At 42.3% G+C, this 27,062-nt stretch overlaps 1 protein-coding gene across 1 annotated transcript in view; it reads right to left on the reverse strand.

Moving 5' to 3' along the window:
- Positions 1–27,062, reverse strand: part of LOC126335781 (adenylate cyclase type 3) — an 861,859-nt gene that overhangs the window by 242,892 nt on the left and 591,905 nt on the right. The window contains exons 8-9 of the mRNA XM_049999243.1: positions 17,608–17,766; positions 4,581–4,719 (exon numbers count right to left, since the gene is read on the reverse strand). Of these exons, the coding sequence (XP_049855200.1) occupies positions 4,581–4,719; positions 17,608–17,766 (298 nt within the window). The remainder of the gene's footprint in view (positions 1–4,580; positions 4,720–17,607; positions 17,767–27,062) is intronic.

The raw sequence follows: 27,062 nt of genomic DNA on the forward strand, positions 1-27,062 counted from the left end.
AGGATGCAGGTAGGAGGGCCATGTGGTCAGCACACCGTTCTCCCGGTCGTTATGACGGTTTTCTTTGGCCGTAGCCGCTACTATTCGGTCGAGTAGCTCCTCAAGTAGCATCACGAGACTGAGAGCATCCCGAAAAATGGCAACAGCGCATGGCGGCCCGGATGGTCACCCATCCAAGTGCCGGCATGTCCTGTAGCGCTTAACTTCGGTGATCTGACGGGAACCGCTGTATACACTGCGGCCTATAAATCTGTCCCCCAGAATCCCTCACCGACCACGGTTTTTTGTGTGCAACTTGCTGCAGCCAACATGGATTTTCAGTTGCCCAGTAATGAATGTTATGCAAATTAACATTTCCATGGTTCGTGATGTCGCGTCGTCAGTAAATCAAATCAAATTAATAAATGTGTCATCCCTCTGACTCTGAAGTTGAGCCCATCGGTAGAATTAAATGCGATGCATACAATCCGTACCAGTTAATTCTTGGTGGAGACTATACGGTAAGGATGATATTTATGGCGACGCAGAACACGAACAACACTACTCTGAATCATGCTAGATTCCCTTGCGACTTGACGCGAACAACACAAGGATCTCGAACCACAATGGAAAGAGTGCCAATTTCAGTTTCCTCGTTAGTAATTTTCCTTTGCCAGATATTCTTCCGATGCGTTAAAGACCCAGTTGTTCTCAATTTATCACACACATATTTAAATGTATAACGTGTAGGGTGAGTATGTTGAGGATACGTTTCAGCGTATACGTCTCTATCTCTCACTGAATCTCGTTAGCATTCTCCGTAAATGAGAAGCATATCGACTTGTTCTTCGAAGGAGTACATCATTCACATTCACTTGATTCGAAGATACTAATCTTACCGTTCTTATTAGTGTTGTATTTCGAAACCGTCGAATAGTGTTTACATGTCAATGGCACGTTAAGCGGATACTCCGTACTCGGCGAATATTTACTATTTGCACGTTATACGAAAGAGAATTGTCAGAGCATTGTTTCGATAGGTGCGGAAGTGATCAGGAATACCACTCAACTGCATTGTTACCAAATGGCCATCACTTCGAACACCTTCTGTGAAAGGACATTCATGCCACCTTTTTGAACCTCGTTGACCTTCAAAGACCTTACTGTTACACATCATTGGATTCATCTCGATAGACGCTATCAGAAAATACGTACCAAACTATAGTATCCCATTTAAGAAAACAAAGTTGACCTTCATATCTCTGACACGACCCCACCTAGCAACAAAAAACCAACGTCATATTATGGCCCCCGTTGTCCCATGCATCTTTTGTCGCACAAACTTTACAGCTCCCATTATACTTTCGGAGTTGTTCTTGGCGGGAATAATTAGTGACTCGCCCTGTATACAAATGAAATAACAATTTTCATCTTTCCTAACCGTTTAAGAGACGACACTGCTTTGAAGAAACATAAATAACATATAAACATTATACATAATTATTATACATTCTACATCAGTGACTAGCGCGGAACGCGATACCACATGTAGGCTGTATACCTAACACCTTCTAGGGTCAATAAAAACTGGATTTTCAATATTTCACGTAATTATTGACCGAACTGAAAAATCTAAAATTTTCTTATGACATACCCATTAATAGGTACATTCTTTTTAACACAGTAATACAAGTTTTACTGTTACAAACTGTGCGTTTGTCTTCAGACATCGTAACTGACGGCGTGCAAACATCCGGACTTTATTAATCCACTATTTGAGGAGGAGGAACACTTAGTGAATGCCAACAAAACTTACACATAATGTCAACCTTTGCGAAATATTTTTTCGGTGACAAAACACCCACAAAATTTTGAAATGGAAAGTATATCGCCTACTACAGTTTTGCTATTCATCCATTAAAACTGCAGTACAAGGCAAGACGTTTAAATTTATTACGCCTTTACTACCGAATTTATCTTCAACAATCCTTGTAGGTAGTATCTACGTATGTCACTGAATGCACCGGCAAAGTTATATCATTGTAGAAATATTTTTGGAGATATGGAGTTATAAACATACGGATTTAGTGCAAAACTAGCTGTTTTCTTAAAATGGAGTGCAAATTATCGAGACTATATTCATCCAGTGGAGGAGGAGGAGATGAGTGTGTAACGTCCCGTCGACAACGACGTCATTAGAGACGGAGCACAAGCTTGGATTAGGGAAGGATGGGTAAGGAAATCGGATGTGCCCTTCGGCAGGAATAATCCTGGCATTTGCCTGAAGCGATTTAGGGAAATCACGGAGAACCTAAATAAGGTTGGCAGGACGCGGGTTTGAATCGTCGACCTTCCGAATGCGAGCCCAAGTGCGCTAACCACTGCAGCACCTCGCTCGGTATTCATCTCATAGTGAGAACACCTAGTGACTTCCAACAATCTTTGAGTATAATTTCAAACCTGTTTCGAACTTTTCTCGGTTACATGCTTGATGTCAAATATTTAACAAATTAACTCATTTGTAAAGCAATCAGACATTTGAAACTCTTTTATAGAGAGGAGTTCGATTCCTTAACGGATCGAGGGTTTACTGGTTGACACCATCAGTTTTCACTGAATCAGGTGTGTGTCACTAATAGGACCAATTACGCTCTGTAGATGGGTACTGAAACGATCGAAGTACGATGACATTATGTTCATAATTACAATCCCCGTTACGTTGAACTTCAGTATAGACCATCCTGCATCCAAATTGTTAATTATTGTTGATTTCTGTCATTTAGCATCCTTCTATACTGATGTTATGATATCGGATTTTTATGACATCTCTCTAAATAACAATTCTAGTCTAAACGTGGATTGCGTAGTAATTTGACCAGAAATTTCTCGCTACACCATGCGCTCTGACGGCGGGGAACACGAAACTGCTTCGAGGTACTAAGTATGGAATTAGAAAAAAAAGTACGGTAGCAGTTTTAAATGATTACACTATTCTTATAAATCCATTGGAAGCCTTTACTGACAATCCGTTGAGCATTGTAACAGAACTAGGACACTGTCAGTTTGCACTCCTGTTTGCATCACAACTGAAAAGTGTTACTGTTACGGCAGTATCGGGTTGTCTATGCTGAATGGATACTCACCCCGCGTTCGGCAGACAGAGCTATCATATCCCGATACAGCTTTTCCGGAATACGACGTGCAGTCAACAAACAGATGACATTACCGTATACGTTGAACATTTAGCGAATTATCTGCGGAACTGTAACCGAGATACAGTTTGAGACCTCCTCTGCGAATGCCTCGTCTCTATGTGAAATCGAAGTTCTTTCGCGCTATAAATATAAATGTGTTTCCGAATGATTTCCTTAAAGGCGTAAAGTAAAGGAAAGAAAAAGGGGTCCTGGGATGGACCTGTTGTAACATTACCGCTATGCGAAGTGTTTCGTGCTGAAATAGACCAGGAAAACGATACGTCTTACTTCTAGAGAAACCTTTATTGTTTCGAAACGTAGCAAAGCTTTCATTCCGTTCCGCAAATAATCCTCTTAACTTATCTAGGTTAGGAGTATGAGAAGAGAATTTGTTTTAGAAGCGTCACAGACTTTCTGCATTTTTATTCTATTGAATACTTGAAGTACGTTACAGGAACACCGCACAGTAAAATTCTTATTTTACGCCGTTTGAAAATTAACCATCAAAAGCATGTTCACCGTGTGTCACATTTATTACAGTTTTAATCGGAACAGTAAAATCCATTATGTCCACCTCGGTAGCTGCCGGTCAGCAAGACGGACTGCTAAACGGAAGGATCCGGAGTAGAGGCATATAAAGCTTTTAACGACCAAGCGAGGTGGCGCAGTGGTTAAGAGGAAATGACACCATCGATTTCCTCCAGCCCAGTCATTGAAACAAAGTAAAGTGGACTGGCATAAGCAGCCTTTGAATACAAATAGCGTCATGGCAGCAGCTATGCGCGTGCAAAGTCCATATACCACAAGGAAAGACCGAGCCGGATGATAACACATGAGAAATGAGACTGAGAACTTCGTGTGCGTTGTTAAAAAATGAAAGACCTCCCTACTGACGTGCCTAGGAGTCAGAAAGAACAAACACACACTAACATTGTATATAACGCGAAGATGGCCAACTCTTCAGTGCAGACGGAGAACAGGCTCAAACCCTTACGGGAATTGGCGAAAAGCCGCGAAGAATGAGAATAACGGTGAGCGGGCGCTACATTAGTGGGGTGCGGTTAAGTTGAGAATTTGGGTCTGACGGGAGGCGTGCTGGGGCAGTTCATGCAGTTACGATGCGCAATGTGTCAGGATGGATCAGTGGTCAGCACATCTGCCTAGTAAGCAGGAGACGTGGGTTCGTATCCTGGTCCGGCACAAACGATCAGCTTCCCCCGCTGATTGAAATCAATGCCCAATCGAAGTCAGTGTCTGTAATTCCTTTGGTTCTGAATGTCATAACGTTGTCTGTATCTCTCCCGACGGCTCTTCTCTTTCACACACACTCACAGAAATACACGCACACTGTACTTGATCTCCTACACAGATCGCTGCAGCGGCGGCTGCGCGCGCGCGGCCACCCACCGGCTTGAGCGTGCGGACGATGAAGAAGGTGCGGATGCCCGCCATGCGCAGCATCTCCTCGCGCTTCTCGCCCAGCGCCGGCTCCACCTCGAACTCGCCGTTCAGGAAGCCCAGCGTCTTCTCCGAGATGTGCACCCGCCTGCAACAACAGGCGCAAGCGGCGCTCTGTGACTTTCAATATCCTGGTACTGAGTTAAAGAAGAAAACAACGTGCACTGACACGATGCACGGAATCTGAATGAGTAGTCGGAAAAAATTGCAACACCCACAAGAATTGTGTTCACTGTAACCTTGGTATAATATGTGCACACTGACGGAATGTCGTCTTAATGGTTCATTTGTCACGGTCATCGTCGATCAGAAGGCGCTCAGGAGGCTTGTCTGCGCACTCTATGTTCTGAAGCTACAGGCAGTAACTGTGCTTAGTTTAGAGGAGAAAACTGTTTGCAGCATTCATTCTAAATGGTTCAAATGGCTCTGAGCACTATGGGACTTAACATCTCGGGTCATCAGTCCCCTAGAACTTAGAACTAATTAAACCTAACTAAACTAAGGACATCACACACATCCATGCCCGAAGCAGGATTCGAACCTGCGACCGTAGTAGTCGCGCGGTTCCAGACTGTAGCGGCTAGAACCGCTCGGCCACCACGGCCGGCCATTCATTCTAGGATACAATCGTGCTCCATTGGCGAGTTCATACTCCTGTTGCCATTTGCACCGGCCCGCACTGTGGGCTGGCGGCAAACTGGACGGACGTACCGTCGGTTGCTGCACTTGAAGAGCACAGTGTGTCGGTGGTGTTTGGCTGCTTGCAGTATCGATCTGTTCGATATTCGCACACCCGTAGACGAGATTCTGGACTTTCGCTCACGTGAAAGGGATCAACGGATTGTGCGATGCAGCGGTGATCGACGAAATCCGACCTCGTGCTGCAACAGCTGTGTCACTAGTGACCACTGAAACCGTCTGTTTACAGGAGTACTACGATCAAGTTGCCTCTGGTCGGGTTATCGCTGACACCACGACACCACCAACCATGAGTATCTGGTATCTTGAGAGTGGAATGGCGCCCTCTTATCAGTGATGAGAGTACGTCCTGCGTGTATGCGAGTCACAGGCTTCATAATGTGGTGGCCCATCAGTTACAACAAATACTGAATTTTTGTCCTTTTGCAGGCTAAAGTAATTAGCCTTCTCTACAATGCACAGATCGTTATCCCCGTGCGATTGCCATTTCTTTGACAGGAAGGTGATGTGATCTGTGCTTTTTCAACTGGAATATACACGTCCACGTACGGCTGATGCTACGGAACGTGGTGTAAAAAGCTGCCCTTGTGATCAAGATCGCCAGGTCTCCCGGAAATAGAACGCGTAAGCGACATGTTGAAATGAGAATTGACTCGTTCTTCAGAGCTTGAACAGCCATTGCCGAATTGCAACAAAAGGCCCAATACGATTAGGAAAATCTGTCGCAGGATGCCATTCGGCGGCTTGTAACAACATGCGCGTTCATTGCTGCCAGTGGGGGTACAATGCGTAATGAAGAGACTTTTTGACACCCTTTAACGTGATATGTGTACAAGATTTGATATGCAGGACATTCGAACTGAAAGGCATGATTAATTAATTGAAAGATATCCGCTTGAGTTTTATTAATGATTTACACAAACCACGACCGGTTTCGGGATGTTAAAATTACATCTTCGTGTGTATAAATTTTTCTTTTTTAGACGTCCGTAACACGTAGTCGGGATAGACAGCGCAAGGGCTGCAAATCATTGAATCTTACGTAGAAACTGCCCGTCGTCGTCCAGCGACACGCTAGCAACACCACAGTCACAACTGCGTGTAGCGTCACGCTGGAGGTCTGGAGACGCTATCGCTGACTGGCGAGACCGCTTGTTTTTCTTGTCTAAATAGAAAAATTTTATACACTTGAAGATGATATTCTAACATTCAGAAACCGGTCGTTGTTTGGATAAGCCATTAGCATATCTGAAGCGGATCTCTTCATATTAATTACTGTGACATGTGAGTTTCATTTGGTCTCAATTAATTGTCGTACACACTTACAATGATGTCACATCACTTGACAGAAAATGACCTTGTCCTTTAGGCTGTCGAATTTCTTTCCGACAGTGTAACTGAACATGTTACTAACAGAAAAGAAAATTCTGTTAGATACAAGAACAGAATGAAAAAATTTCACACTACTGTGTAGAAGATGACTAAAGAAATTCCGTGCAATCCAAACCTACATTACTTACCCATTTTACTGTATTTCACACCCTAATATTCAATTTATTTATTTAATTTTATTCCAGCGGCTTACTTGTAAGTAAAATCTATTCTTCTTTCGCGTTCAACGAATCTAATGAATAGAATGTCTTGCTACTATATAACTGGATTATCAAAACCAATTATATGGACTCAAATGTCAACCGCGGTGCTGTAAATCCATTTCAGGCATTCATTGGATTTGGAAGGAAGTTCTTACCTTCTAAGTTTTAGAGACAATTATAAAATTAAGGCTGAAATTCGTGTTCATATATCCGAAATTGCTTCTTCTAAGAAGCTGACAGCATAATTCGCACTGTTGCCTAATAAAATTGCAAACAAAGAAATAACTGAGCAATGATTTGAAAAGCAACTCAAAACACTCAGTGGAGAGAAGGCCACTGAACTTGATCGATACACATAAGATTACATATTCACTACGCGAAAAAATTGAATGCACCTTATGGATCTAGCGATCATAGGTTGATGGAATAGCAAATCGCTCCATGTGGATGAAAAGGGGGGCTCGTCTATCCAGGCTTTAAAAATGTGTAGAATGATGACAAAAACTATAATTCTGTTTAACTGGCACCAGATTGTTGTAGAGTTATGTAACGTATTTTTTAAAATTTTTTAGAGATGTAAATCAACCCGGGTTCTGCAACTGACGGTAGAGTGAATCTTAAATTGTTCTGATCATTCACGAAAATCCTACAGATGGTTTGGTTGAAACCATCGATATCCAACATAAAATGTGACGTTAAGTTGTGAACTAAATATGTTATAGCGAATGGAACTGAGATAAAACGAAACACTGACTATTTATTCTCCTCATACAATTTATTTATTTATTTATTTATTATTCAGGATGTTACAAAGAGGTACGGCCAAACTTTCAGGAAACACTCCTCACACACAAAGAAAGAAAATATGTTATGTGGACATGTGTTCGGAAACGCTTACTTTCCATGCTAGACCTCATTTTATTACTTCTCTTCAAATCACATTAATCATGGAATTGAAACACACAGCAACAGAACATACCAGCGTGAGTTCAAACACTTTGTTACAGGAAATGTTCAAAATGTCCTCCGTTAGCGAGGATACATGCATCCACCCTCCGTCGCATGGAATCCCTGATGCGCTGATGCAGCGCTGGAGAATGGCGTATTGTATCACAGCCGTCCACAATACGAGAACGAAAAGTCTCTACATTTGGTACCGGAGTTGCGTAGACAAGAGCTTTCAAATGCCTCCATAAATGAAAGTCAAGAGGGTTGAGGTCAGGAGAGCGTGGAGGCCATGGAATTGGTCCGCCTCTACCAATCCATCGGTCACGGAATCTGTTGTTGAGAAGCGTACGAACACTTCGACTGAAATGTGCAGCATCTCCATCCTGCATGAACCACATGTTGTGTCGTACTTTTAAAGGCACATATTCTAGCAGCAAAGGTAGAGTATCCCGTATGAAATCATGATAACGTGCTCCATTGAGCGTAGGTGGAAGAACATGGGGCCCAATCAAGACATCACCAACAATGCCTGCCCAAACGTTCGCAGAAAATCTGTGTTGACAACGTGATTGCACAATTGCGTGCGGATTATCGTCAGCCCACACATGTTGATGGTGAAAATTTACAATTTGATCACGTTGGAATGAAGCCTCATCCGTAAAGAGAACATTTGCACTGAAATAAGGATTGACACGTTGTTGGATGAACCATTCACAGAAGTGTATCCGTGGAGGCCAATCAGCTGCTGTTAGTACCTGCACACGCTGTACATGGTACGGAAAGAACTGGTTCTCCCGTAGCACTCTCCATACAGTGACGTGGTCAACGTTACCTTGTACAGCAGCAACTTCTGTGACGCTGACATTAGGGTTATCGTCAACTGCACGAAGAATTGCCTCGTCCATTGCAGGTGTCCTCGCCGTTCTAGGTCTTCCCCAGTCGCGAGTCATAGACTGGAATGTTCCGTACTTCCTATGACGCCGATCACAATTGCTTCGAACGTCTTCCTGTCGGGACATATCCGTTCTGGAAATCTGTCTTGAGACAAACGTACTGCGCTACGGCTATTGCCCCGTGCTAATCCATACATCAAATGGGCATCTGCCAACTCCGCATTTGTAAACATTGCACTGACTGCAAAACCACATTTGTGATGAACACTAACGTGTTGATGCTACGTACTGATGTGCTTGATGCTAGTACTGTAGAGCAATGAGTCGCATGTCAACACAAGCACCGAAGTCAACATTACCTTCCTTCAATTGGGCCAACTGGCGGTGAATCGAGGGAGTACAGTACATACTGACGAAACTAAAATGAGCTCTAACATGGAAATTAAGCGTTTCCGGACACATGTCCACATAACATCTTTTCTTTATTTGTGTGTGAGGAATGTTTCCTGAAAGTTTGGCCGTGCCTTTTTGTAACACCCTGTAGACAGATCTGTAGGGGACTGATGACCAGAGTAGTTAAGTCCCATAGTGCTCAGAGCCATTTGAACCATTTGAACCACAGATCTGTAGCGCAGGTCGAGGTCTCATTTGGATTTGAAGCTGATTGCTTGTGAGTTGGTGAAGAAAGACAATCATGCTGTTAGCTAAAGAACAATTGCTTGATGAATTTTGTATTTTTCTTCTGGAGCAAAAGTCACTCTAAAAGCAGCTGTAAGAGGACAAGGAATGCCACAGACTCTCAATGGCTTTAGTAAGTAGTTCGATTCGATAGGTATCGAACAGGGAACGTCGAAGAATTTAGTGGAGGGATGCATGGTTGCCTTTCTAAAAGCACGCCTGACACAACATGGCAGGTGTCGCGGTACGTTGGGAGACTACTGACAAGCTCAGTCACTGAGCTGGCCCACGATACGTGCAAGGGTGGTTATGTTGGAAGCTGTCCTGGATTCTGTCTGGCTGCGCCACCCAGATTTTACTGTTTATAGATGTTCAATGCTACTTCGCTGCAGCATAAAAATAGTCCACAGGAAGTTTTCACTTGTCGCCTGAAACTTACTGTTTTTTGTAGCTTTAAAGCTGGTTGTACTGTATTGTTGAATGCAGTTTACGTTGCTCTTACATCCCTTCAAATACATTTACATAGTCACTCTGAAATTAGTCTGTTATGATCAATTTCACACCATTTCAGTTACGTTTTTCGTTCCTTTTTTCAGATCTCTCAGACAACGTTTCCTTGTCGTCAGGTTACACCGATGCCAACCAGTAAGCGTTTGGAAAAAAGAAGGGTTAGAGTGACTTTATTTTATGTCATATTCAGCAAAATCTTTCCTCTCTGCTCCGCTCTTTGAGTAATTTTGCACAGTACGAATGAATAGATGAAAGATTTTGAACGTTACGTGGAAGATGAGTCATCCACACTAGTTTCCCTCACCATAGAAAATACCGTTAGAGGTTAGACACAGCAGAGACCCGCCGTTGACCGGCAGTCCGGGCAAACGTTTTCTCCTGCCGAGCTGTAAGTAAATTACGCTTTCTCTCGGAACGTGGGCTGATGTATTTACGGATCTTCTTTCTGAAGCATAGTTGCTATACTTTGTCAGGGATAATGTTCATTCACTAGAGTTGTGCGGTAGGAAAAATTTTTGCTTAAATCCCCGAATTATTTCATAGATTCTCAGGTGTGATGTGTGAAGTTATAGCTATGCTTTGTGTCTTGACATGATCAGGCCACGTGTTTTCAACACATTCGTTAGTTAGTCTTGAACTGTTTCCATAAATTTAACAGTGCATCTCACTACGCGAAGTGTAATTTTCGTATCTCAGCGAGAACCACAATACGCGAGTGAAAGACTCACGCTTAGTGCTCGAAGAATGTAAAATTGTGTAACATGGAGAGTAGTCAGCAAATCGATTGTCTTCAGAGAATGTCTTGTAATGTTCACATGTTGAATTTTCAGTGGTTTTATTGTGATTTCCCTTTTTGAACTGGTCCTTTGTGTAAGCATCCAAGTATATGTAGTCAAATCAGTAGTGCGCTAGTGTTGTAAAGATGCATCAATAGCACAAAGAATTTCGAGTAAACTGAATCCGCTATAAGTATGGAGAAAATTTGACGAATAAGTGTTTTTAGATTTTACCATAATCTTTCTACGTTATCCCAAACTCGACTATCTATCTTTAATCCCCTACCCCCTCTGAAATGTAGTGTTAAATAATTACGTTCTTGGAGACTCTCGAAGTCTGTACCCCAGTTGTGTTACGAGGTAATCATGCTGACATTCCGAATCTTTCCTCTCCCTCTCTCTCTCTCTCTCTCTCTCTCTCTCTCTCTCTCTCTCTCTCTCTGTCTGTCTCTCTTGTCATCAGTCTTCGGACTGGTTTGATGCGGTCCGCCACAAATTCCTGTCCGGTGCCATCCTCCATTTCAGAATAGCGCTTGGACACTATACGTCCTCAATTGTTTGTCGGTTGTACTCCAATCTCCGTCTTTCTCTACAGTGTTTGCCCTCTAGAACTGCCTCTAATGCCATGCAGGCTATTCCCTGATGTCTTAAGACATGTCCTATCAACCTGTCTTTTCTTTTTGTCAATGTTTTCCAGACGTTCCTTTCTTCGCCGGTTCTATAGACAACCTCCTCATTCCTTATCAGTCCAACTGGTTTTCAACATCGTTGTGTCGCACCACATCGCAAACTCTTCCATTCCCTTCCGTTTCGGTTATCGCACAGTCCATGATTCATGACTCGTCATTCCTCAGTACTTTATTAACCGACTTCGTTCCACACTAATTCTTCCGGACGACTCTCTTAAAATTCCGTCTAATCTTCATCATTACTGCATTGTGATCTGAGTCTGTATCTACGCGTTGGTACTGCTTACAGTCCAGTAATTCTGATTTCGGAATCTCTGTGTGACCGTAATATAAACCAGCTGGAATTTTTCCGCGTCTGTTGGTCTTTTGAAATTATAGGTACAGTTCCTCCTCTATGATCCTTGACAAAGTATTACCATCTGAAATTTATTGCAGAGCTCAGTTATTCTTTCTTCTGTCTCTTTCCTATTGCCTTCTCCATATTTCCCCGTAACCCTTTCTTCTACTCCTTTCCCTACAATTTCTGCACGTATACCTGGAATACCGTTTTGCCGTTTGTTTGCTGTCGAATCTGACGAGAACAATCCATTCGCTGATCTGTACACAGTAGCTCACTCTCTGCCCCATTTAACAATTAATAGCAAATCCTATTCCCATTATACCATTTTTTGTTGCTATTGATTACGCTATATTCGTCTGACCTGAAATCTTTGTCTTCTTTCCGTTTACCTCCAATGATAACCAGTATATCTACATTTACACTCATCATTTTGGTTTTCAGATTTTCTAGCTTTCCCACTACGTCCAGACTTCTGACATTCTATGCTCCGACTCATATAACTTTATCCTTCCGTTTACTGTTCCATCTTCTTCTCGTGGTCCCTTAACCGTCGCCAGTCCTTCCCGGTTATCCGAATTGGGGCTTTGTCCCGAATCTTTTGTCAATGGAGAGATCATCATGCCACTTTTTCAATTGCAGGTCACATGTTCTGTGGTTACACATTATGTGTCTTTAATTCAGTGGTTTCCATTGCCTTCTCTATCCTCTAGCCGCTCATCATTACTGATTCTTTCGCCTTTTAGGGGAATTAACGACCTTAAGGGCAAGAGAGTGCTCAGAATCTTTGTCGAACCGTCCGTCCACTTTAACAAGGCGGTTGTTAGGCAGGACGTGGGTGACTTCTTATGCCGGAAGTCTTCGGCCGTAATTACTTATCATTTTTATTCAAAATTGAAGCTGTGACTTGATTTGAACAGGGGACACATGACGTCGTCTTGATTATAAGCAGAAAACGCTACAATTACACTACGTGATTTTATTCCTGACACTCGTGTGTTTTAATGGCCCTGTCTCGATTATTCACTTGCAAAATTTTTGAATTGACTTTTGGAGAGGCTGTTTTCTGTTGATGTAAGAAATAGCTACTTTACTCACACTTATTCTCCTTTTTACCTTCGTCATATGCATCTGCCACCTTTCCTTTTCTCTCCTTCAGGCCACCTGTCAGAATATTTCAATCTCAGACTGTTTCTCAGGTACAGCTATGAAGATGTATGTGATTAAATGTGTTAAAAAATGGTTCTCACCACAGTAGTCGACACTACTTGGTCTTAGCGAAACGAAAGCGTTGTCCTTTGAGTGATTCAAAAGATAATATTAATATTTGGACTTACTAAAGAAAGTTTTTTGTGGTTTCTTTCCTCAATCTGTCTCCCAAACCTCTGGTTCTATTTGCGAATTCCTCGAGAGAAACTGTTATTCGAAACCTCTTTGTGCTCATGAACTTCTGTAATTTGATTCTCGTCAACATTGCAGGGGACGAAAGTTGTAGGAAATAATAAGTGTGCTGTGTATAAATATTTTTACTTTGTAAACCGATACCTTCCGATCGTTCCCCCAAGGCCAGGGCAGGGAAGCGGGAGCCCGCGTGCCTTACCGCCAATGCTAACACCGTGGTGTCAGCGCTGTGGTGCGACGCTACACAGCTACCAGTCAGTATCATCAAATCAAATCCCGGGAGGTTTGCCTGTTGCAGGCTTTTGTAAGGTTACTCGCTCTGTCTACTGCTGGCCACGATATGTGACAGACATATCCTAAATCCTGACGTCATATGAGAATAATTCATTTCACCAAGCCTCCCCCTACGTAGCGCCTATGTTGCCCTGCCTGAATAAACAACCTGTGCATTAAGTATTCATTCTCATTAACCTTAAACCCTCCTGCTGTACTGACTCCCACTGCCTAGTTTGGTCACTCTGCGTAGCAATTCGTAAGGTTCAGAAAATGGCTCTTGGCGATGTGCAGCTCCTTTCTGATGGGGTCTCGCATAGGAGCCCTTGATTTTCCTGTGATGCCTCGTAACGAAAAAACAGTCGTGTTCTGAAGTGCACAGCTCTGCTTTTTTTCCCCTGAACCTATGTTTATACACCTTAGTAAGGTTCGAAAAACAAATATTCAAGTACTGGTCGAATCGGTCATCTTCTTCGTGGATCAATTGCACTTCCTATAAACTATTACGCCGAATGTCAATCTGAATTGGTTTCTCCCTGCCTAGATTTATATAATTATTAATAATATCTTTTGAATAATTCAAAGGATAACGCTTTCGTTTCGCTGCGACCAAGTAGTGTCGACTATTGTACCGCACAGCTACTCCAAACATTTTACAGGCTTGACTGATCGGCAGTCGTATGCTCAAACGATCAGAAGTGTATTCGACTGCTACACGCATTAAATTTTGTGTGGTGATGTTGAATATCAGCTACAGGATTTTGAAACAAATGATGATTATCCTCAAGTCTTCATATACTTCATAAGAATTTTCTTCCAATGTGACCATCAAATATCCAATATCGTGTTTAAATATCCTTAGAGAGCTTAAACCATTGTCATTTAGGTCGATGTTTTAGATTATGGACAACAACTGACTCATAATTGTTCATTGAGGTTCATCCAGATACTTCTTTAGTTCTTCTGGTGATTCCTATTAATAACGACGAAATACGTAGTCCTCTTTCGCATACCTCTTCCTAGATTTCGCAAGGACATATTCTGTTTACTAGGTGGAGCATACTGAACCTCCCTCCCCAAAGCACATCCAACTACAGTTTTCATGACAAGTATCATGGTGCAGTTGCTTTTCACAGTATATATATAGTGCACACAAGTGAATAGTACATATGCTTCGTTGTTTCAAAGATTGCTGTTTCTTAGTGCGAAAGCCGAGGTTTTTATCACGAATAGATATCTTCCTTTACCTATGAAAAAACTGGTCAGAGAGCGAAATGCATATAGAGGCCCTAGTAGCTACCTTACATACCTAACCCTTCACTACATTCAATGTTCTCGCTGTAGAGAGCTCACACCTAGGCGATGGTCATAATAATGCTATTGATAATCTCCGAAAAATCATAAAAGGCGGTTTTCTTTCGCAGTTTTGGTTGGAATAGAATTTAGTTAAGTAATATCAACTAATGAAATGAATAAATAACTGTTCTGAATCGATTCAAAGGAAATAACGAGAAATACAAAAGTAATATCATAAGTAATATCACACTTTGAGCCGATAGATAGCTCCTCAGGGAAAATCTTATTATTGTTAAAGGAATAACTGATGATTCGAATCAGACAAGTCCGTGTAAAATAAGCTCTATATTTAACGGTAGCAGAGATGTCTTTCTATAAGATCAAAATAACTGCAGCCGTAAAGTATGGAACTCTGCATCTACATCCACACAATATCCCCACAAATACTCTGCAAGTCACCTGACGGAGGCTAGTGAAGTGTACTCCTGATACCACTATCTGATCCCCTCCCCCTCCCCCCCTTTCCCTCTTTCCTTTCGCAAGTGGCGCGCGGTAAGAAAAAGTTTTCGAATCTTCTCGGTGTGATCATTTCACGAGACGTATATGGAAGGAAGGAGTGAAATAATATGTTGCCCTACGCTTCCCGGAAAGCACTCTCTCGAAATTTCAATATTAGATCTCTCCGTGATGCACAACGACGCCCTTGTATTGTCTGCTATTGGAATTCTTGGGCATCTCTATAACACTCCCGCGAGGACCAAACGATCCAGTGACTAAAATTGGCGCTCTTCATTGGATCTTCTCTATCTCTTCTATCAGTTCTACCTGATAACGATCCCACATTGATGATCAGTAGTCACGAAATGGCTGAACAAACGCCTTGTAAGCCACTTCTTTAGTGGATGAAATACATTTCCTGAATCTTAGTCTGGCATCTGCTTTTCCTACTATCTGTTTTAAGTGGTCAATCCACTAAAGCTCTCTCCGGATAGATACTGCTATCCTCGTATATATTATCCTCACGCGTCATGCTTGGGATGAAATCTGGTAGTTATTATTTAGTTATCATCTCATCTAATGCAGCCGCTGGAACTGCAAAAAGCATTTTACTCGCATACAATTGGTTGTGAGGCGGCAGTGCTGAGTGATGTGTATGCTAGTAGTTGTTTGTTGCAATCGTTCGGGATTTAGTGACGAGCACGGCTGCGTATGTAGTCTGAGTACATTTTGTGTTTCCTCTCATTAACATTCAATTTATAACTTATAACATAGAATTTTTTCGCTTAGATGACTAATGTCTTATTTTTGGTATTTTGGCATGCGATTTGTTTATTTTTAGGTAATGGGAACTTATGATGAGTGATTCTCGTGCAGTTCACATTACAATAAACGTGTGTGTTTCTTACCTCATATACTGAGTAAAAAATATTCAGTCTTGTTCATCTCCTTCACATGCGATTACGTTTAATGTTTAATGATTGATTAAAATAAATGCACATAATTATTGGTCAGGCAGCACGCTCAACGACATGTCGATCGAGACACCGACCATTTGAAATCTTTACGAATTCAACACACTAAATAAGGCGCTCTACGCATCCGACTGTCTTATTTTTTCTAGGTATTTCCGCTGCTGCACATTTAGTGTTATGAATGAAGTAACTGTCAACAGCATACCACAGGGATAGTAAAAATGGCAACTCCCGTCGTAACAGTTTTGTTTTGAATTGAAAAACACAAAAAATTATTCCTTTACATTGTGGCAGAGTACTGCAGCAAGCAGTTTTGAATTATTTGGGAATAAAAACAGTCTTGATAGCAAAATTATTCAATATGGGTGATGTGTTTCGCCCTTTTCGGGTATCATCAGAATGTGTAAAAGTAGCTGGATATGTAACCCATTCGTTATAAAGCCATATAAAATGGAAAATGGACACAGCAGCAACTGGGTAAAACATATAAACTGCAAAGTGGACCTTTAACACACCCTCTGACTCCGCCATAACAGTACAAAACAGGGGCACGCGTACAAAATAAACGCGATATGAGCCACAGGCAGCACAATCTGAATGTATGACGGATGGGTTACACATCCAGCTACTTTTGCACGCTCTGATGTTGCCCCCAAAGGGTGAAACGTGTCGTTGATATTAAATAATTTCGCAGCCAAGCCTATTTTTATTCTGAAACGACTACAGGACTTGTATACCAAACGACACCAAGCACGTATACGGTCAAATGAACAATGTCAAGTGCGAAATATCAACGGCGTTCATGTCACATGATAAAGATTCATTTGAGACTGAAAACCATAACGTTTTTCGATATAACTATAGTACACCTTGAGCTGATATTTGTGCAACATGTAAACTGTTTGGATCTGAACATTCTCCTCATCAAGAAATTAACAAATGCTAATACGGGAGCTCTTCCCCAAATTAATGAAGGCTCAGTTCCTCTATTGATTCTATGTTATATATTTAATGGATGTCTACATAGTTTCTGATGAGCACAGTACATTTCAGCATAAACCTTTTCCTATCGGTTTTGGAAGTGCATCCTTCATTGTGCATCATTGTTTACCGCTCGTATTAGGATTACGCTGAAGTGTCGGTACTATATCTTAGAAGCTAACGAGTGCTCTACCTCTTGCTTCTGGCCTCACTAGCTGCCATATTTAATACTGTGTATCAGAAATTCAACTCCACAGGTTCGACGTCTGGTATCACTGAATAGTTTATTAAAGTTGTAATTGTTTCACATGTCAACTTGGTGCAGCATGCGTTATACTAGTACGACACTAATACAAAGCCACGTGTACGTAAACACAAAGCAAGCCTGCTACTAGTACGATGTGAAGATGCGGGGTGCGAGTTCGTACCCGGGCAGGCCGCTGCTCTCCATCTTGTTGGCCAGCTCCACGTCCTTGGAGTAGACGTCGAACTGCCACTGGCGCTGCCCCAGCACGCCGGCCAGCACCGCACCAGTGTGAATGCCGACGCGCATGTCCACCGGAGAGTTGGTCGTCTGTTGCACGTACCTGCCAACAGACACAAACACTGTACCTTTAAGTTTATCAGGTGTAGGTGTCATGGACTCATGCGTGGGAAGAAAGCTGAGGGTTGTACATGGATTACTCAATAGCTACGCCATCTCTGCCGACTACCTGCTTTCTGTCTGGAGGGAAATTTTGTGAGGCACAAATGGATCGGCTATATGTCCTTCTTTCTTTTCAGCGATGGTAAACATGTGTATTTTATAGGGACTTCCGTGACGAAAATTCAGTTCATCGTTGTTCATGTTTCCTTATAATGACAAAAAAAGCGTTCAAATGTGTGTGAATTCCAAGGGACCAAACTGCTTAGGTCATCGGTCCCTAGACTTACACACTATGTAAACTAACTTAAACTAACCTAGGCTAAGAACAACACACACATACACACACACACACACACACACACATGCCCGAGGAACGACTCAAACCTCCGGTGGAAGGGGCAGCGTAGTCCGTGGCATGGTGCCTCTAACTGCGCGGCCATTCCGCGCGGCCTTTATCCTGACAACATGTTGATCATCTGTCCGAACATATGTGTAGTATTTGAGAGGCAGAGAGTTAGAAATGCGGAGGCGTTGAGTTATTGCCAAATACTCAGGATACAGCATTACTCTTTTTAGCTCAGTTACACTTGGTGAAATTCGGAGGATGCAAACCAAAGAAAGCGTTAAAACTCTTTCTGTACAATCCGAAGTGGTTAAGGAGGTGTTACTGTTGGGCAAAAGATCGTATAGACAACGAGGAGACTATTACGTTCCTCGTGCGTGCAGTGAATGTACGTTTGATATTTCCCAAAATGTTTCTGAACATTTTACAGAACATCAAAGACACATTAAACACTGAGGCTTCGTTGGAATACATAGTAATCAGTTCCGAGATCTTGTAGAATTAAAATGTGGTTGCAAGTGGGCACTCGAGACTAAGAGGCTGCAGAGGAATATGACGAAGTGTTGGCATTCCAGCAGAAGACGTGGCGTTTCTATAGTCTTTCCACTTCAGAAGTCGATGTAATCTTTGATAAACACAGGCAGTTTCGTTGATTTATTCAAAGCGTCACGATGACCTGTATCAAAGATCGACTACTGGTTAAGGAGAGACCAAAGTAACGGTCACGAAACTTTCTCTAGATGATCACCATGGACGACGGAGTCGAAAGCTCGAGTTATTCAAAATGGTGTGTGAAGAAGACTAAGATATCTGTATTCAAGGATGTGGTCCAGAGAAACTTTATTTTCGTTCTGGAATAAGGTCCAAAAGATACCCCAGGTGGTTAAATTGTAACGTCTGCCAATGAGGTAGCAAGTGGGATGTGAAAGTCTGAGCTTCATACGTCCAGTTAGTTACTTCCACAATTTCATGAATCATTTACTTCGACGTTACTGGGCATATTGAAACACTGTAGTTCGGTCTCTCTCCATTTTTCAGCATAACAACTGTGCATCAGTTCGCTATGGTTAACTGTGCCCGTGTGTACTTTATTTTTTTATATATATAGGGTGTTTCAAAAATTACAGGTATATTTGAAACGGCAATAAAAACTAAACGAGCAGCGATAGTAATACACCGTTCGTTGCAATATGCTTGGGACAAAAGTACATTTTCAGGCGGACAAAGTTTCGAAATTACAGTAGTTACAATTTTCAACAACAGATGGCGCTGCAAGTGATGTGAAAGATATAGAAGACAACGCAGTCTGTGGGTGCGCCATTCTGTAAGCGTGTGCTGTTCACAACGTGCAAGTGTGCTGTGGACAACATGGTTTATTCCTTAGAACAGAGGATTTTTCTGGTGTTGGAATTCCACCGCCTAGAACACAGTGTTGTTGCAACAAGACGAAGTTTTCAACGGAGGTTTAATGTAACCAAAGGACCGAAAAGCGATACAATAAAAGATCTGTTTGAAAAATTTCAACGGACTGGGAACGTGATGGATGAACGTGCTGGAAAGGTAGGGCGACCGCGTACGGCAACCACAGAGGGCAACGCGCAGCTAGTGAAGCAGGTGACCCAACAGCGGCCTCGGGTTTCCGTTCACCGTGTTGCAGCTGCGGTCCAAATGACGCCAACGTCCACGTATCGTCTCATGCGCCAGAGTTTACACCTCTATCCATACAAAATTCAAACGCGGCAACCCCTCAGCGCCGGTACCATTGCTGCACGAGAGACATTCGCTGACGATATAGTGCACAGGATTGATGACGGCGATATGCATGTGGGCAGCATTTGGTTTACTGACGTAGTTTATTTTTACCTGGACGGCTTCGTCAATAAACAGAACTGGCGCATATGGGGAACCGAAAAGCCCCATGTTGCAGTCCCATCGTCCCTGCATCCTCAAAAAGTACTGGTCTGGGCCGCCATTTCTTCCAAAGGAATCATTGGCCCATTTTTCAGATCCGAAACGATTACTGCATCACGCTATCTGGACATTCTTCGTGAATTTGTGGCAGTACAAACTGCCTTAGACGACACTCCGAACACCTCGTGGTTTATGCAAGATGGTGCCCGGCCACATCGCACGGCCGACGTCTTTAATTTCCTGAATGAATATTTCGATGATCGTGTGATTGCTTTGGGCTATGCGAAACATACAGGAGGCGGCGTGGATTGGCCTCCCTATTCGCCAGACATGAACCCCTGTGACGTCTTTCTGTGGGGACACTTGAAAGACCAGGTGTACCACCAGAATCCAGAAACAATTGAACAGCTGAAGCAATACATCTCATCTGCATGTGAAGCCATATTATTGCTACGCATGGTGGATATGTGGAAAATATCTTACTATAGAGTTTCCCAGACAGCAGCGCCATCTGTTGTTGACAATTGTAACTACTGTAATTTCGAAATTTTGTCTGCCTGAAAATGTACTGTTGTCCCAAGCATATTGCAACAAACGGTGTACTTCTATCGCTGCTCGTTTAGTTTGTATTGCCGTTTCAAATATACCGGTCATTTTTGAAACATCCTGTATATATATATATATATATATATATATATATATATATATATATATATATATATATATCTTTTTTAGGTTGATTGTGGGAATGAGAAGAACAGAGGGCAAAATCCAGTGGCAACAGATACTGTAGCATCACTCCAATTAACATCACATGGACGGGATAACATCAGCAGTTGCATATGATTAATCTCCTGAGTCACAGTGGAGAAGTTTCCTTTTTAGCACATGATGTTACTACACTATTTTTGGTTGGTAATTTCACATCACAGCCGCTTTTCCCCGTACAGCAGAAAATTGGTCTGGAAAAGTGTTTCAGCAGTAAGAAACTAACCCTAGTAATGCACACCATAACACAATTACAATTATTGTAGAGTTGCTTAATAATCTGACAAACATCCTGGGACCTAAAACTTAACGCCAACAACCATACTATTACATAAATTTTCAATTTGTTGCGTTTCATGCCAACATTTAGTGTTTCAAGCCACATCGCCTCACAAACGGGTAATTGTTTACTCGTGTACTGAAACAGATCATAGGCTTTATTATAAACCATAGATGAACAGGGCTAGAAATCCAAGAGAGGAGACCCAAATTATATCTAGAACGAGTTGTTTGTCGAGTTGTGGGTTTTGCCGAGTTACAATCGCCAGTTACCGATTTTTTCCATGATAATTCAGCTTTTTAGCTTTTCCCATAGCACATAAAAGCGTGTTAATGTTTCATTAATCCTATGTTTCAGTTTATACTGGTGTACGTACGAAGATCTGTTTGTTCGTTGTTGGTATACAAATTTCTCAGATGCCTATAAAGATTTAACTCGTGATGTAGAGTGTAGATTGAAGATGATACAGAAGCATCACAACTCGAAACATCTAGGAGGAAGGTGAAATTTCTCTTAAATGTTTTTGGTAAGTAAAGAGTACAACAAAACAAGAACTTTGTAGTATGTGAATTGGGAAACACAATTCTGGATAAACAGCATCGCTAATTGCTGTGTGATGAGGTGGTGAGGTATACAGCACTTACCTAAAAGACTGTTGTTATCAGATTCATCTGGTTTACGTACATAGCACACACTACTGTAAACTGGCGCCGTTTCCTGTGCAAAGGACGTGTCGCATCCGGTACCGTCTTTCGTAGGAAGGGTAAAATAAAGATTATGGTTGTACTCCTTAATTTAGTTAAGTTGTGGTATAATTTTCAGTACCGAAAACTTAAAAATTTGTGTACAACTACTTATTTAATTTCTAGAGTACATTACAAATCATAATTTTTCCTAGGGAAACACTATTTGGTTCATGGTTCATTTTTCTACTGGATAATGTTAGCTCCTATGTCTTGAGTGGGTTGGGCTCGTGGAAGTATGAGCACCAGAAAAGCCATGAGAAATATTCCAAGCACTAGTAAATCTGATAGAGGATAAGTGATGAACTGGACATCACCTGTATCCAGCTGAAGCTACAAATCTAAACAAAAAATAAAAACATTTGAAGATGAACTCGCACACAGTTTGTGAAATATATGAAACAGTGCAATACGCTAAATCTGACAATAAAGATACTCTTTTCACAATTACTTTCTGCTTGTGTAATAAACATAAGGCCAACGATCTGATAATAATTGAAACTGAGATATTTCTTACTTTCGCTACTTATTTAGACACTTTGTGTCGTGACAGTCGGAAGGTGGGGAGAAATCTCAATGGATATAGTGTGATACTAAAGTTAAGAATATAGTTGTAGGAAAATTCCACCAAAATTGCAAAAAGGTACACAGAAGTGTAGTCGTAGGATACCGCCTAATATAGTGCCAGACTTCCTTTTTCCCGGCGTAGTGCACCAACTCAGCATGTACTCAAGTGAAATACTGAGCCATGCTACCTCTACAGCCGTACCTATCTGCGAAATAGTTCCATAACCAGGAAATAGTTGCCAGCGCTGGATTCTGTGTACGAACTGACTTCTCGATTACGTTCCAGAAATGTTCGATGGGATTCACGTCGGGCGATCTGGATGGCCAAATCATCAGCTCGAATTTTAGAGAATGCACTTCAAACCAATCGCGAACGGCTGTGGCCCAGTAACACGATGCATCGCTGTTTGAGAACATGAAGTACAGACTGGTTGCAAATGGTCTCGAAGTCGCTGAACATAAGCTTTTCCCGTCAATGATCTGTTCAGTTGGATCAGATGACAGTCCATTCCATGTAAGCACCACCGACACCATTATGAAGGCAGCACCAGCTTGCACAGGGAGTTGCTGACAACTTGGGTCCGTGTCTTCGTGGGGTCTGCGTCACAAGTGAACCCTACCATCAGCTCTTTCCAACTGAAATCGGGGCTTATTTGATCAGGTCACGGTTTTACAGTCGTCTAGAGCGCAGCTGATATGGTCACGAGCCCAGGAAAGGCAGTGAAGTCGATGTCGTACTGTTAGCAAAGACACTCGCGTCGGTACTCTTCTGCCATAGCCCAATAGCACCAAATTTCGCCGCTGTATCCTGTAGGGCCCGTTCGTCATACGTCCCTCATTTATTTCTGTGATTATTTCACGCATCGTTCCTTGCCTAGTAGCACTGACAACTCTACGCAAACGCCGCTGCACTTTGTCGTTAATTGAAGGTATTCGGACAATGTGATGTTAGTGGTGAGAGGTAATGCCGAAATTTGGTATTCTCGGCACAACTCTTTACACCATGGATCTCAGAATATTTGCTTCCCTAACGATTTCCGAAATGGAATGTACCACGAGCTTAATCTGTTAATTCACGTCGTGTAGCCATAATCGCGTCGGAAACATTTCCACATGAATCACTTGAGTAAAACTGACAAATCTACCAATGCATGACCTTTTATGCCTCGTGGACGCGGTACTACAGTCATCTGTATATGTGCATATAGCTCTTCCATGACGTTTTGTCACCTCAGCATACAGCACCAATATTAACAGCAAAACTTCGTCTCGATGCTCATCCTGCCCAGACAAGAATAATCCACAGATTTTTGCATCTAGAAAGTGTCACTATCCACTGATAAAAATTTAGCATAAGGCATAACAGTTGAGAAAAAAGAATGATTGCAAAATACACTACTTCAATGAAAATTAGAAGAATGTAGGAACCCAGGAGATAGTTCAAATACTTTCACCTCTCTTACTTCTGGGACCTGAAGTCTACTAACAGTGGAAAACACTCGACTTGCACTGGAAGGACGCACGTTCAGACCCCTTCTCGCGTTTCCAGTTTAGGTTAACGGTATTCCCGTAGGTAAAGGCTGTCTTTGTGAGAAGGCACGGTGCTCCTCCCTTTCCCAAATCGAAATTGCGCTGTGTCTCTAATGACCTCGAGGTCAGCTATACGTTAAACCCTGATCATCTTACTCTCCTTCCTTGAATTCTACTGTCTCCCATACGACATGTTGGAAAAAGCAAACTTCCTTGTTCTAGAAGTACAGCGTGAATGTTCTCGTTCCCCAGAGACTGCTGACAGGGAGAAGTGCATTAGCACGATAGACTGGCCTATAGCGGCTGCGACCGCGGCCGTTCCAGTGCGTTAGCCCCGGGGAACGTGGAGGGCCACTCGTGGCTGCCTGAAAGGGCGCGCCTGCTATCTCGGGCGGCCGCCCGGCCTGCCAGCAGTGGCAGAGGGGCGGGCGGGCAGTCCGCAAAGTGGCAGCCCCTGTCGCTGCCGCTGGCCGCACGACTCGACAGCTCATCACATCGCAGCGCCACATTGCTGGGCGGCACGCGAATGCCTTCCAGCACGGGCCAGTTTCGGAACCAGCCGTTCGCCCTAAGTATTGATTTGCACATGCCGCCGTACTTCACACGCCTAACCTTGGGCTTTCACTGTCTCTTGTAATCCAGCAGAGAACTTATTTACTCCATATGCCATCAATTCGTCACTCTACACGTTTATTTTCTAGTACAATTTCTTCTGAAAGCTCATCCTGCTACCTTATTCGTTTGCTTTCTTTTGTGTCCTAGCACGTAACTAGAGTCACTTCTGCACAGCCCGCTGACCATCCCACTCTGTTTTCGAACTGTTTTCGCACTATTGGTCAAGATATCAAAGCCGTAAGTCAGAGTTGTAAACAGGCACCGATTAAAAAGGTTTCGTTTCACACGATTTCGGCACTTTGTTACAAGAGCTCTGTTTAGTTCCACCAAAAGTATTACAGACATTTTTTTATGTTCTGTTCATTTCGTTTTTGGCCAGAATGAGTGAAGAGGCGAGGATTGGTAAATACAGTATAAAAAGGAGGAGCAGTGGGCATTGATTTGTATCAATGCGGACAGTTGAAAATTTGTGCCAGACCGGGATTCGAACCCGGGTCGTCTGCTTACTAAACAGATGCGCTGACTACTATGCCATCTGGACACTGTGGTCAACACAACTGCGCGAACTACCCTAGCACATATCCACACAGAGGAAAATTCTCAGCTTATCCATACACTACTGATGGTATGCCACCTTGGCCATAATCCTTATTACTCACGGCGTTCCGAAGACTCCCGTGAATTCGAACTTGGTGTGTATCTGCACTAGTCACTGGTCTTCCATGCCTTAATTACGTATATGTAGTGACTGTTCTTCCAGACATATAGCATACTTACCACGACCTCGGCACTAGAAGCTGTTGTCAGCGAGTCTCTTCTACGGCCTTAACAGTTCTGGAGCGATCACCTCACTGTGGCTAATTAATGCCTTTCGTGGATAACTAATTTCCTAAAAGTGTTGAATTGATGACAAATGACAATCAAATGAAACTTACATTTTTTAAACTGATGAGGCAAAGACTATCAGGCAGCTAAATACTAAATCTGATGTTTGTTACGACCGATACAGTCTTATGATGAATGTCTTTTTCGGAAGAAGTTTGAAATTTTATTTGCTGGTTATACGTAGAAACACTGAATGGCCATGGCCATGAATACTACTTATTTTGCCTTTCACTGCAACATCAAATCCTGGTACCACTTTGTGATCAATACTAATTCGAAGATAAGCTTTTAAATGTAAGTCTGTCAGTAAGCATCTGTGGATAGACTTCTTTCTCTGCCGCACGGGGTAGCCGCCTTAGGCCACGGGGCTGCGTGGTCTTGGACGTCTTGTCACGGTCTGCGCCCCTCCCCCCGTCGGAGTTTCGACTCCTCCCTCGGACATAGGTATGTGTGTTGTCCATAGCGTAAAGTTAGTTTAAGTTAGATTGAGTAGTGTGTAAGCTTAGGGACCGTAAGGTCTTACCACAAATTTACAGTTTCTACTTCTTTCTCTTCATTGAGGACAATATCTGTTAGCGCAAATATTTAGGTCCAAAAATCGACATAATCGTAACTACAGACTTGTAAAGTTGTGAAAAGTTATTTAGATGGAAATTTTTGTAAGAGTCTACAGGACTTATTTTAGTTTGAAACTGATCACTCAACTGCCTGTCATACTGCAGGTCTATATGTTCTAACTGAAGCTATGCATCCTGCTTTTACGTGTTATGAATTGGTACTGGGGATTCTTATCTTCACTCTGAAGTTCCTAACCGGCCCTATTCTGCTTTTCATGCGTTTTAAAAAAGCTGTTCTCCACTTCAATTAAATACTGCACCGTGACATACGAATGCGTTTAGAACTACGGCGAATGTAACGCACTCTCGTTTCCCTGAAGACAGCACACAGTTTGCACTTTCCCCACGCTTAATAATGGCGACTGACTGTCACTTTTTACAGCTCATCACTGAGGTGGCGAGGGAGCGTGTGCGGTCGTGCTCTCCTATCCGCCTTCTGAAGAGGCCTGGCCTAGAAGAATACCATTGGTGTTGCTTTTTTCAGAAACAACCATGCATTAAACTGGGCTTTAAGTGGTACATGATAGTATTATCGAGATCCTAAAAAATAATGCGTTCACTTACATTTTCCGTTGAAAAACTACCGAAAATATCTGCAGAAAGTGAGAGAAGCACTAGCTGCCAAAGATCGCTTGACATTTAACTTATGATTTTTTAGTACTCAAAAGAAGAGTGTAAAATGTGTTTACGTCATGATCTGCTTTGAAAATCCTTGTAAAGCAAACCTGTATAAGAGAGGATCTTAACAAATTCTGCAGCATACGTTGTGAACGGCCATATACTTAGTCTACAGCGTTGTTGGGATATGTACACAAGAAAAGACATAACGAATAAAATGATCATAGAATTAAAGAGGACAAGTTATACATATTAAAGTTTTTTATTTAAGTCAGATTAACATTGATAGTGGGTCTTACGATGAATTCTAAAATTGCGGAATATTGCTTATATGGAACCACACATCTTCAGCGGAGCTAG

The sequence above is a fragment of the Schistocerca gregaria genome, chromosome 2 (genome assembly GCF_023897955.1).
Source record: "Schistocerca gregaria isolate iqSchGreg1 chromosome 2, iqSchGreg1.2, whole genome shotgun sequence".
Classification (NCBI taxonomy): Eukaryota; Metazoa; Arthropoda; class Insecta; order Orthoptera; family Acrididae; genus Schistocerca; species Schistocerca gregaria.